We start from the raw sequence: 13,535 nt of genomic DNA, 5'->3' as shown, positions 1-13,535 counted from the left end.
TGAGCAACACCCCATACATACACACACGTGCGCTTACTCACTCACACCTTAAAGGAGAACAAAGACAAAGAGGAAAACTGGAGAAAAAAGATAAGAAAATCAGAACACCAAAATAGGAAGTCCAGTGTTCAATAAAATAATGGCACAAGGTAAATACAACAGGGAAAAGGGGAGGAGGAAGTCCTCAAGAGAAGTTCTCAACTAACTGCCAGATTGAAAGTACCCACCAAACACCCAGTGGATGAAAAAACACTCACACAAGGCCATACCACTCGAAAACTGCAAAACACTATAAGAGAAGATTCCATAAGTTTCCAGATAAGTCCAAACCAGTCACATACAATCAATGAATGGATTCAGATTTCTCAACAGCAACACTGCAAGAAGACAACTGCACAAAACTCGGAGGATCTCTGCTTACTCTGTACCATTTTTATAATCAAAGGATGAGCCCAGCTAAGATTCTTATCTCTACCTGGCCTGGCTCACCCAGGTACTGATGAAGTTCCTGCTCTCTTCTCCATGCCCTGCTCTGATGTTTTATCTCATCCCACCACAGATTTTCTGATTTGACCTAATTCTGAGAGCTGAAAGAAGGCTCTGAAGACTTCAGAAGCTGAAAATACAACGTAGCCCACTACCTCTGATCATATTTTTACAAGATGTCAAAACCAAGTCCACACTACAACCCTAGCCAACATCTGACTGAGGTACATGCTCTGCTTTTGCAGACCGCCTCCTGACCTGCCTGGAAGAGATTCTTGAAAACCCCCAGAAAAGCAGAAGCCTATGACCATAAGTCTGTTCAGCTTATCTCTTCTCCTGCAAGGCTACAACCAATAATGACAAAACTGATCTTTTATAAGACAGCTGGTTTGTTCTTGCCAGGCCATTTTACATATAGATATAGCAAAACTAAAAAGAGAAGCAAGAAAATCCTAACACCAAAATTAGGGTGGAGATTACCTCAGAGCAGGCTATAGGGAGCAGAACCAGGGAAGGGCCCACAGCAGCATCTGCCTTGTAATATTCGGATTCCTACCCCAGGCAATTAATACACTGGTGTGTAATTTGGTTTTTTTTCACACATTTTTCTTTCTTTGCAATTTAAGAAACTTTTAACGTACGTATTCCTTCAAGTTAGAAATTATTTAACTATATAATTCATTATTAAATCACAAAGGTTTATATTACATCAGCAGCATAGCTCTGTTGTATCAGTCATGAAGGAACTGGCTTAATTTTAAATACACACAAAAATTAAGACCAGATTTACTTACATTATGAGTCTTCGGTTTAAGAACCAGTATTTCCTCCGACTCCTGTCATATCCAATAGGTTCATGTCGAATATATGGTTTGTTTTTTTGGATTTCAGCAACACAGTCAGTCACACCAGGCACCTTATGTGCTACACAGACTTCACACTGCCATTCATCCTCTGGCACCTCCTCAAGAGGTGGTTTCACACATTCCAAATGGTATACTGCTGAACATGTTTCGCAGCAGAGCAAATCCCCAAGTTTGTGACAAACCCGACAATGGTCGTCATACTGGATCACCCCTTCAGACATCAACTCCTCACGAGCAATATTTGTGGTAAGAAACTGATCAACTAAGAACTGCAGAACTTTGATTTTGTTCTCTACTGGTCCATACGGATAGTCCTCTGCTTCTTGGTAAGGAAGAACGTGATGGTACTCCTTATCACTCTCACAGTACACCCGCAGCACCTCCGGCCACGTCATCCCGTCTATGAAATACAGCGTGGAATTAACGCTATCTTTCAGATCAGCAGGTCCAAAGGTAGTATTGGAAGTGTCTTCTTCACGCAAAACTGCTTTCAAAAGCACAACGTGCATTTCCGCCATAAGTGTGCACTGCTCTTGACTCACCAGAGCTGCACAAAAGTCCTCAAAGCGAAAAGGAGATAACCTTAAAACAGTGCCAAAGTTCCGCAGTACCTCATAAATGGCAATAACATTCATTATATGCTCATTAGGCACCATTAAATCCTCAGAGGACTTGGGAAATTCAAGGGGGGGGATGTCTTTTTCTTCCAATATCGGAGAACGAGGCCGATGTACTCTTGGTTTTCGCCTACCTGTAAAGAAAAAAAATGGCATATTTACAAATCAGTACATTGTTTCTTTTTTAAAAATATTTATTTAAGTAACCTTTTTTTTTTTTTTAAGATTTTATTTATTTATTTGACAGAGAGAGACAGCCAGCGAGAGAGGGAACACAAGCAGGGGGAGGGGGAGAGGAAGAAGCAGGCTCCCAGCAGAGGAGCCTGAAGCGGGGCTCGATCCCAGAACGCTGGGATCACGCCCTGAGCTGAAGGCAGATGCTTAACGACTCAGCCACCCAGATGCCCCTTAATTAAGTAATCTTTACACCCAAAGAGGCACTCGAACTCACGACCCCGAGATCAGGAGTCACACACTCTTCCAAATGAGCTAGCCAGGTGCCCCACAAATCAGTGCATCATTTCTAAAACTAAGAGTTTTCTAGTTTTTCCTACCTGGATATATACCTCATAAAATAGGTAAGCATACTTCTATTTTCTAGTAACTGCCGAGTTAAAATAATACCAATAAATAATGATTTAGCTCTAATTTTTAAGTCTATAAAAAATCTGAATTCAAAGTTCTCCCACTATATTACAAACTACAAGTAAAAAAAATTCAATTATAATCAGCTCTCAATTATCTAGAGGGGTTAACTGGTGTATAGGTAACCATGATAAAAAATAACTGCATTTATGAAAGATGTGAAAAGAACGTAAATGAGAAAAAACATCCCCATGTAAGATAAGAGGCACACTAGAGCTCATACTGCGTCTGCTGCGATACAGAAATGCCTCTCAACGAGGCGCCTGGGTGGCACAGCGGTTGGGCGTCTGCCTTCAGCTCAGGGCGTGATCCCGGCGATCTGGGATCGAGCCCCACATCAGGCTCTTCTGCTATGAGCCTGCTCTCCCACTCCCCCTGCTTGTGTTCCCTCTCTCGCTGGCTGTCTCTGTCAAATAAATAAAATCTTAAAAAAAAAAAAAAAAAAAAGAAATGCCTCTCAACAACCAGACACGAAGCTCTCTGGTGAAGCTTCCCTTTTCCTCTGCCAGAAATGCTTCCTGAGAGCCACCTATCGGGAGAGCTCCACAGTGAAGCACAAAGTTAGGGCTGACAAAGAAAGGAAGGAGGAAGTAGGAGAGGAGGAGACTCCCGGTGCTGGGAGAAGGAAAAAGGGAGGCTCAGACAGGAAACAGACCACAGACTATGTCTACTTTTTAGCAGTTAAACAACTGTAGGCTCCTCTTCCCCAATTTATGAGATGTGATGTCCAAGAATACATATGTATGCATATAAATTATCAATATACAGCACATTTGAGAACTTAGTTTGTACCAAGCATAGAGATCTCATTTAATTCTCTGAATGAGTCTATGAGGTATTTTAATAAGCCCTGCTATATAAATAAGAAAACCTGTTGAAAGAAACAAGTTTCTGGGGAGCCTGGGTGGCTCAGTCAGTTGAGCATCTGCCTTTGGCTCAGGTCATGGTCCCTGGGTCCTGGGATCGAGCCCCAAGTCAGGCTCCCTGCTCAGCAGGAGCCTGCTTCTCCCTCTCTCTCCTGCTTGTGCTCTCTCTCTCTGTTACTGTCTCTCTCAAATAAATAAAATCTTTAAAAAAAAGTTAAAAAAAAAAAAAGAAACAAGTTTCTCCTAAATTACTATGCCTGTATTACTATTATTATTATTATTATACTTTCCAATGATGTTTACAGAATAGGAAATGTATTTTTTAAATATCAGAAATAGGGACACCTGGGTGGCTCAGTCAGTTGGGTGGCGGCTGCCTTTGGCTCAGGTCATGATACCAGGGTCCTGGGATCGAGTTCCACATTGGGCTCCTTGTTCAGCAGGGAGCCTGCTTCTCCCTCTGCCTGCCGCTGCTCCCCTGCTTGTGAGCACTCTCTCTCTGACAAATAAATATTTTTTTAAAATAAAAATAAATAAAATAAACAATTCTAACAAAATCAATTAACATTAAATTCATTTTTGTACAATTAACTTTTATCAATCATGATTTTGGGTTACTGGTAAACCCTTAACTGCCTGCTCCCTCCCGCATTCCTGAGCTCTCACGTCTGGCTTTGTCTCATTATCTTCAAACTAAAAGGGTGTATGGTATCAGGAGAAAAAAGTATGCTAAAGAAGATAAAAGGGCAGATATTTTAATTTCTACAGTGCACACCCAATATTCATTCACTGAAAAGATTTTCCAAATTAAAGTATATCCATTACTTTCTGCAGGAAAAAGTCCAAGGGATCACCCTGGCCAGACATTGATGGTGAGCCTATATAGTGAGAAAGGAGCCCACATCTCAGCAAACTTCATAAAAGTGACACCATCCACACAGATGCAGTTTTCACAGATTCCATTAAATCACAGAATCACCAGGAGAGTAAGCATCGTGATCGGTAATCCAGTCCATTTTACTGTCTCCTGGAAATTATCTGGGACTTATCTCCATAAATATAAATGAGAAAGGAGTAAAAGGAAGACTAAACCTAGAGGAATTCCCTCAAATAAGAGAAGAAACACAAGTCAGCAGAGGAGACAAAACTGCTTCTAGAAACAGTCCCTGCATTCCTTTTCAATGTTTATGCAAAATGCTGTCAGCATCCAAGTAAAGAATCACAGAAGGAAAGGCTGGAAAAGCAGTTCTAGGACCAGAAGAATGTAGATGTCCTTAAATGTTAGGTGTAAGAGTCTGTATAGTACTTTATATCGGCAGTAATGAGGGTTGTTAACAGGTTTTCTAAACAGGGCGGGGCAAAGGGTAGAATGTTCCAGAGAGACTTCTCTGGCTTCATTGTATAGAATGAGACCAGAGGCAGGGCATCTTCTGCAATTAACCACAAGATGAAGACTGGGATTCAGAGTTTGGCTGTGAGAACAAAAAGATGGATACAAGTGACCTTATGAAAAAGAAATCAACTGGTGTGGAATATACCACCACCACCTTGAGATGTAACTGCATAAGTTACCATTTCCTTCAAAAGCTTATTTTAACCTCCCCAGGCTCTTCTGAATTCCCGTAGCTTTCTTCAAACCATGTTACCTCATATTATAATTTACCTTTTCATGGTATCTACTACTCCATCTCCCCAGCTGAACACCTCTTATGCCGAAGAGAATCTGGCGTATTTCTTTCATTAGTAAGTATTTGTCCAGTATCATTCCCTATAGAGAATTTCCCTTCCCCCACACCACATGATAAGGATGGGGCCCCCAATCACAGTATTCCAACTCCTCATCACTGGCATGGGGATGTGACCCAGGGCAGCCCAGCAAGGCTGCCTAGGATTTTATATTCAGATGTTAAATGACAAGTGCTCTGAAGCCCTTTCTTTCCATGAAGGAGGTGAGAGCTGTCCGTGGCTAACCCATCTCTACTCCCCTCATGGAAGAAGGGAATAAGAATGATGGACAGAAGCAGAAGTAAGATATTAAGTACTGATAATTCTTGAGCCCTCGGTGGAATATATCCTCCAGTTTTCCCAGCTACAGAAACCAAAACCATTTCCCTTATGCTTAAGTGAACACGTTGGTTTTCTATCACTTGCAAATAAGAGTACTCATTAAAAAGTATCTGACACTGTAACCCGTAGCCTTTTTATAATGAGAAACACAATAAATTACTATTTAAAGTCTATCGATGAAAGCAGTTAACGTTAAAAAAAAAAAACTGCTGATAGTAATCTATTCGTAAAGCAGTTAACAGAAATACTGTCTAAGTTTTTTTATTTATTTATAATTTTATTATATAATTATTATCTAATTTTATTTTTTAATTAGTTTATTTTTTCAAATTTAATTTAATTTTTAATTTAATTTAAATTTAATTTTTTAAATTATTTTTTTAGAGGGGGGAGAGTGGCAGAGGGAGAGGGAGAGAGTCTTAAGCAGGCTCCACGCCCAGCGCAGAGCCCAATGCAGGACTTGATCTCACGACTCTGAGATCATTATCTGAGCACAAATCAAGAGTCAGACACTTAACCCACTGAGCCACCTACATGCCCCTAATGTCTACGTTTAAGGCATCATCTTTCATACATTCTGAAAGATTTTGGATAACCACTGTATAGATGTGATCTTTAACAGTTCATTTAACTTTTTATTAATAAGCTAAAGTCTGTTCATTTTCTGTTGGTATTAGAGGTAAAAGGAAAAAAGGCAAAAAAGGCCCAAAAATTCTACATCCTACATATCTAGCTGGAAACCACAAAACAGCTTCTATTCAAAATATGACTATAGTCATATACATACTGAAAGTGTGAGCGCTTTTGAAAGTTAACATTAAATATAGGTCAGTTCCCTCTCATTATCGACATATATCAGTTCCTTTTCCATTATTGGAAAAGTATAAATTGTTTCCATTTTTTAAAAGGCAATTTGGCAAAAATCTATCTGAATATATAACCCTTTGACCCAACAATTCAACCTCCTAGAATTTATCCTACAGATACACACACACACACATAATTTAAGTACAAAAAAGTTTAATGCAACATTTTGCAGAAGTTTTGTTTTGTTTTGTTTTCTTTTTAACCTAAATGCACATCTACTTAAATGAATTATGAATTATGATCATCTATACAATGGAATCCAACCTAGCAGTTAAAAAGGACAATGTAAAATTCATATATGCTGAAACAAAAACTCTTAAAGATACGCTATTAAGTGAAAAAAAAGCCAGCAATGGAGAAAAAAGAACAATGAATAGAATGTCAATGAGGGGCACCTGGCTGGCTTAGTCTGTGAAGCATGAGGCTCTTGATCTCAGGGTTGTGAGTTCAAGCCCCACAATGGGCATAAAACTTACTTAACTAAAAAAAAAGAAAAGAAAAGAAAAGAATGTCATTGAGAAAAGAAATTAGAAACAAAAAGAAAAAAATAGGAAGGTACAAGGATAATAGATATAGATATAGATAGATTTATCTAAGAAGTCATTTAAGAATCTTTTCAGGGGCACCTGGGTGGCTCAGTCAGTTAAGCGTCAGACTCTTGGTTTTGGCTTAGGTCATGATCTTGTGGGTCCTGAGATCCAGCTCTGCCACAGCCTCCGCGCTCAGTGGGGAGTCTGCTTGAAGATGCACTCCTGCTGCCCCTCCCCCTGCTCACACATGCATGCACACACACACCCTCTCTCTAAAATAAATAAATAAATCTTTAAAAAAGCTTTTTAAAGTAGTTGCTTCTGAGAACTGGGGGACAGAAAAAAACTAATTTTTCTACTTTTTAATATTTTTCAATATCACATGCATGTTTTAATAATTTAAAAGAAAAATATTGGACAGGTATCTATGCACACATAAAATAATATTCAAATCAATAAAATGATGCTGCTACCAATGGCTTACTGATGGTCTTGTATGAACACCAATATAAGTTCATTATGCCAAATTCAAAGATAGAGGTTTACAGAACTAAGTGCAGATAAGAGTATATAAAAAGAAAACCGAAAATTAAACCACGTAAGCCCCTCAACTGTCAATCATTAGTATTAGCGAGTCATTTCAACTATTCGTAAAAATGCATTTATAATGTGCCACTGAATATTACACTCATTACCATTTTCAACACTGATCTAATGCCTAGCAGATATGTTATATTAATTTTCCTGTATTAAAAAAAGGACTGACATCAGCCTCACTAGTTATCAGCACAAGGCAAAGTAAAACCACAGGGAAATATTGTTCCATACTCATCAATGGACAAAAATTTTAAAATCCAACTAAACAAACTTTTGGGAAGAGCCCAGTACAATGGAAACACCAGTATACCATTATAGCACTATAAACTGGTACCACCACTTTGGACAGTAATTCAGTAATAGGTAAAGATGATGCATATAACCCTCAGAGAGCAGTGTGCAAACTCTATGTTCATATCCCAAAGTAAAAAATACAGTTTACATCCCAATCCAGTATACACGATACCAAAACAAAAGTTCTACAAAACGCTACTCTTAATATATGCCTTACAACATCATCTCTTTTATTATTATTATTATTAACACATAATGTATTATTTGTTTCAGGGCTACAGGTCTGTGATTCATCAGTCTTCCACAATACACAGCGCTCACCATAACACCCTCCCCAGCGTCCATCACCCAGCCACTCTATCCCCCACCCCCTTCCCCTCCAGCAACCCTGTTTGTTTCCCGAGATTAAAGTTTCTTATGGTTTATCTCCCTCTGGTTTTGTCTTGTTTCATTTTTTCCTCTCTTCCCCTATGATCCTCTGCCTTATTTCTTAAATTCCACATATCAGTGGATCATATAATTGTCTTTTTCTAACTGACTTATTTTGCTTAGCGTGACGCCCTCTAGTTCCAACCACATCTTTGCAAATGGTGAGATTTCATTTTTATGGCTGTATAATATTCCACTGTGGATGTGTGCGTTGCACACACACACACACACACACACACACACACACCCCACACACATCTTCTTTTTCCATTCATCTGTTGATGGACATCTGGGCTCTTTCCATAGTTTGGCTATTGCGGACATTGCTGCTATAAACATTGGGGTGCAGGTCCCCCTTCAGATTACTACATTGGTATCTTTGGGGTAAATACCCATAGTGCAATTGCTGGGTCATAGGGTAGCTCTATTTTCAACTTTTTGAGGAACCTCCATACTGTTTTCCAGAGTGGCTTACACCAGCTTGCATTCCCACCAACGGTGTAGGAGGGCTCCCCTTTCTTCGTATCCTCACCAACATTTGCCGTTTCCTGACTTTAATTTTAGCCACTCTGACCAGTGTGAGGTGGTTGTCATTTTGATTTGTGTTTCCCTGATGCTGAGTGACGCTGAGCACTATGTCATGTGTCTGTTGGCCATTTGGATGTCTTCTTTGTAGAAATGTCTGTTCATGTCTTCTGCCAATTTCTTGATTGGATTATTTGTTCTTTGGGTGTTGAGTCTGATAAGTTCTTTATAGATTTTGGATACTAGCCCTTTATCTGATATGGCATTTGCAAGTATCTTCTCCCATTCTGTCGGTTGTCTTTTGGTTTTGTTCACTGTTTCCTATGCTGTGCAAAAGCTTTTTATCTTGATGAAGTCCCAGTAGCTCATTTTTGCCTTTGTTTCCCTTACCTTTGCCAATGTGTCTAGGAAAAAGTTGCAATAGTCGAAAAGGTTGCTGCTTGTGTTCTCCTCAAGGATTTTGATGGATTCCTGTCTCACATTTAGATCTTTTATCCATTTTTTTTTAAGATTTTTATTTATTTGTCAGGAAGAGAGAGCACACACAAGCAGGCAGAGTGGCAGACAGAGGGAGAAAGAGAAGCAGGCTCTCTGCCGAGCAGGGAGCCCAACACAGGGCTCGATCCCAGGACCCTGGCCTGGGATCATGACCTGAGCTGAAGGCAGACGCTTAACCGACTGAGCCACTCAGGCACCCCTCTTTCATCCATTTTGAGTCTATTTTTGTGTATGGTGTAAGGAAATGGTCCAGTTTCATTTTTCTGCATGTGGCTGTCCAATTTTCCCAACACCATTTGTTGAAGAGACTGGTTTTTTTTCCATTGTATATTCTTTCCTGCTTTGATGAATATCAGTTGACCACAGAGTTGAGGGTCCATTTCTGAGTTCTCTATTCTGTTCCATTGATCTATGTGTCTGTTTTTGTGCCAGTACCATACTGTCTTGATAATTACAGCTTTGTAATAGAGCTTGAATAACATCTTCTCTTCCATCCTAATACCACCTATTCTATTCTGTCAGCTTTTATTTATTTATTTATTTATTTATTTTAATGATTTTTTATTATATTATGTTAGTCACCATACAGTACATCTCCGGTTTCTGATGTAAAGCTCGATGACTCATTAGTTGCGTATAACACCCAGTGCACCATGCAATACGTGCCCTCCTTACTACCCATCACCGGTCTATCCCATTCCCCCACGCCCCTCCCCTCTGAGGCCCTCAGTCTGTTTCTCATAGTCTATAGTCTCTCATGTTTCATTCCCCCTTCTGATTACCCCCCCTTTCTTTATCCCTTTCTTCCCCTACCGATCATCCTAGTTCTTATGTTCCATAGATGAGAGAAATCATATGATAGTTGTCTTTCTCTGCTTGACTTATTTCACTTAGCATTATCTCCTCCAGTGCCGTCCATGTTGCAGCAAATGTTGAGAACTCGTTCTTTCTGATAGCTGAGCAATATTCCATTGTATATATGGACCACAACTTCTTAATCCAGTCATCTGTTGAAGGGCATCTTGGCTCCTTCCACGATTTAGCTTATTGTGGACAATGCTGCTATGAACATTGGGGTGCATATGGCCCTCCTCTTCACTACGTCTGTATCTTTGGGGTAAACACCCAGTAGTGCAATGGCTGGGTCATAGGGTAGCTCAATTTTTAACTTTTTGAGGGACCTCCACACTTTTCCAGAGTGGCTGTACCAACTTGCATTCCCACCAACAATGTAGGAGGGATCCCCTTTCTCCACATCCTCTCCAACAATTGTTGTTTCTTGCCTTGTCTATTTTTGCCATTCTAACTGGCGTAAGGTGGTATCTCAGTGTGGTTTTGATTTGAATTTCCCTGATGGCTAATAATTTTGAACTTTTTTCATGTGTCTGTTAGCCATTTGTATGTCTTCATTGGAAAAGTGTCTGTTCATATCTTTTGCCCATTTTTTGATTTGTTTATTTGTTTCTTGTGTATTGAGTTTGAGAAGTTCTTTGTAGATCTTGGATACCAGCCTTTTATCTGTAGTGTCATCTGCAAATTTATTCTCCCATTCCATGGGCTGCTATTCTGTCAGCTTTTAAAACATGCTGCTTGCAGTCCACAGTTTGAAAATCACTTCTCTAGAGAAACTTTCCTCATGCATATGCAGAATATTCGGTATTGTTTTAAAAAGCAAATAAACAGCCAATCAAACTGAAACAACCAAAATGTGCATCAGCAGGGGAAAGATTAAACTGTGGAAATGTCATCTGATAGGATTCTATACAGCAGTCTTGAGTAATTTAGGGTTTCATATGTCAGTATGTATCAATCTTAAAAAAAAAAACAACTCAAAACAAAAAAAAATTGCCGACAAAAGGATAAACAACTTGAAACCATGCAAAACAGTTTTATCTGTTGCTTATGGGGAGATATATAAATATACATACATACATAGACACATATACATACGTGAAGTAGTATTTAACATAACCACAAGAATGTAATCTCCTTCAAGGCAGGGAGTTTTCTCTACCTTGTTTGTTGCTATGACTAGTGGCTGGCACATAGTAAGATACATAATATTTACTGAAAAAATTAGTAGTTTTTAAGCGCTAGCCCAATTACACAGAAAATTATGTCTCTACATTATTTGCAGATGTTAGAAATGTGCTTTTACTCTTCACTATGTAAGTAAACAGAGGACTATAATGAGAACTCCTGGAACAGTGCTCCTCAAACTTTGTACAGCAGTATCACCTAGAGAGCTGATTCTGATTAAAACAGTTTGATTTAATGGGTCTAGAATAGAGCCTCAGAATGTGCATTTCTAACAATTCCCAGGTGGCTAACTGTGCTGGTCTGAGGCTACACTTTAAGAACCACTGCCCTAGAACTTGGAAAGGCTATCCCTCTGAGATCCAGACAAGCAATAATTACTACACATCAAATGAAATTCACTAATTCCAAAAAGCACCTTCAAGCCTTGCTACTCAAAATGTGACCGGCATCATCTATGATGCTTGCAAGAAATTCAGTAGCTCAGGCCCCAGGTCTACTACATGAGGATTTGCAGTTTCTCAAAATCGTCAGGTGATTCACACGCTCATTAAAGTTTGAGAAACTGCCTGAAATAGTCCATCATAAAACTGGAGATGCAGCAGAGTCACATGATAAGGTGTTAAAAGTAGAAGGCAAACGTGCAACCCAAATTTACAGAACCCCAGGTTAAGTCCAGTAATCTGTATTTTTATCTTTCTCCCCAGGTAATTCCCTTGTGCAGCGAAGTTTGAAAACCACTGCTTTACAAGAATTAGATATTTCCCCCATCAAACAGAAAGTAAGGTTTTCGTGGAAACTCAGGCAAGAAAACTAAGGGGTTGTCTCCAAAGACATGATTTGAATAGGACTGATGTGAAAGAAAGCTGAAGCCTAATCAAAGACATTAATAAGCCTACAAAAAAGAAAATGCTGAGGATGGAAAGTGGTCTGCAAGAATTCTGGGGGAGAAAAAAGAGAACCAAAGAGCAAGAATTTGCCCATGAATTTCCAAAGCACAGTCAAGGGAGAGAATTTCTTGACTGAATAACAAAGATTCTGGCCCATCAGATATGTTACAACCTTAACAGAAAAACTGTGTTACTATGTATAGATAACTTAAAAAAAAAAAAAAAATGACCTGGCACTTACAAAACTTTCCACTCTTCTATATTTCATAATAGAAGTCTAACTTACTAGGTCTACAGGAATGATCTCTTCTAACTCTTTGGAAGAACTGTTCAACAGTACTCACCAAGTGTTAACCGTTGCTCAGGGCCCTTTTCTACATACCTGAGTTTTTAAAATATCCAGCGTGGGCACAATCTGCATTTGTTTGGCTAATTTCTCTCTCTCTTTTTAAAGATTTTAAGTAATCTCAAGGGATGCCTGGGTGGCTCAGTCGGTTAAGCATGTCTTCGGCTCAGGTCATGGGATAGAGGGTACTGGGATCGAGTCCTGCATCGGGCTCCTTGCTCAGCAGGGAGCCTGGTTCTTCCTCTGCCTGTTGCTCCCCCTGCTTGTGCTCTCTCTCTCTCCGACAAATAAATAAAATCTTAAGAAAAGGGGGGGGGATTTTAAGTAATCTCCACACCCAACATGGGGCTTGAATTTATAACCCCAAGATCAAGAGTCTTATGCTCCACCAACTGGCTGAGACAGGCCCCCCCATTTCTTTTTTAATTACATACACACACACACACACACACACACACACACCTTTCTCTATACATTCTAAAGAGAAAATGCCTTAATTTGCTGAAGTTGTGAGAAATCCCCAACCTTACCAAAGGCTCTGATCAAATGTCACCTCTTCTCTCCTGTGCCTGCTAGAATTGTGCTTTGGCACTCTATATAGCTCTTCATTACAGCTGGAGTATATTTATGTTACATGCAATTATTCATGTGTCCCCAGCTCATCTGTTAACTTCCCTAGAGCACAAATCTAACTACAAAGTATTTTTTCAACTAATGACACCCAGAAGCAACACTACTTGCAGAAGAAGGTGGAGATCCAGAGGCGAAGTCACACTAAGATTAAAACCCTGATGCCACTGTAGATTTTTCAAAATTTGGTTTATAAATTTTTATCATATTCATTCTAAGAAGAACATTTACAGAGTGTTTTCAGACTTCTAGACCTTGTAACTCTCTATTCAATGTGTGTTTCTAGAGGAAAAAATGTAATATTGTCTCCCTATTTCTAAGCAGCATATCTGAAAGATGGACATT

General features: G+C 39.3%; 1 protein-coding gene across 23 annotated transcripts in view; it reads right to left on the bottom strand.

Moving 5' to 3' along the window:
* BPTF (bromodomain PHD finger transcription factor) overlaps positions 1-13,535 on the bottom strand; it is a 145,002-nt gene that overhangs the window by 103,939 nt on the left and 27,528 nt on the right. For all 23 annotated transcript variants that reach the window (XM_026512443.4, XM_026512444.4, XM_026512438.4 and 20 more), the window contains exon 2: positions 1,281-2,103. In XM_026512443.4, coding sequence (XP_026368228.2) covers positions 1,281-2,103 — 823 coding nt within the window. The remainder of the gene's footprint in view (positions 1-1,280; positions 2,104-13,535) is intronic.

Source organism: Ursus arctos, unplaced genomic scaffold, assembly GCF_023065955.2.
Source record: "Ursus arctos isolate Adak ecotype North America unplaced genomic scaffold, UrsArc2.0 scaffold_24, whole genome shotgun sequence".
Taxonomy (NCBI): domain Eukaryota; kingdom Metazoa; phylum Chordata; class Mammalia; order Carnivora; family Ursidae; genus Ursus; species Ursus arctos.
Note: the sequence above shows the minus strand (reverse complement) of the source record. Positions and strands in the feature narration are given on the sequence as shown.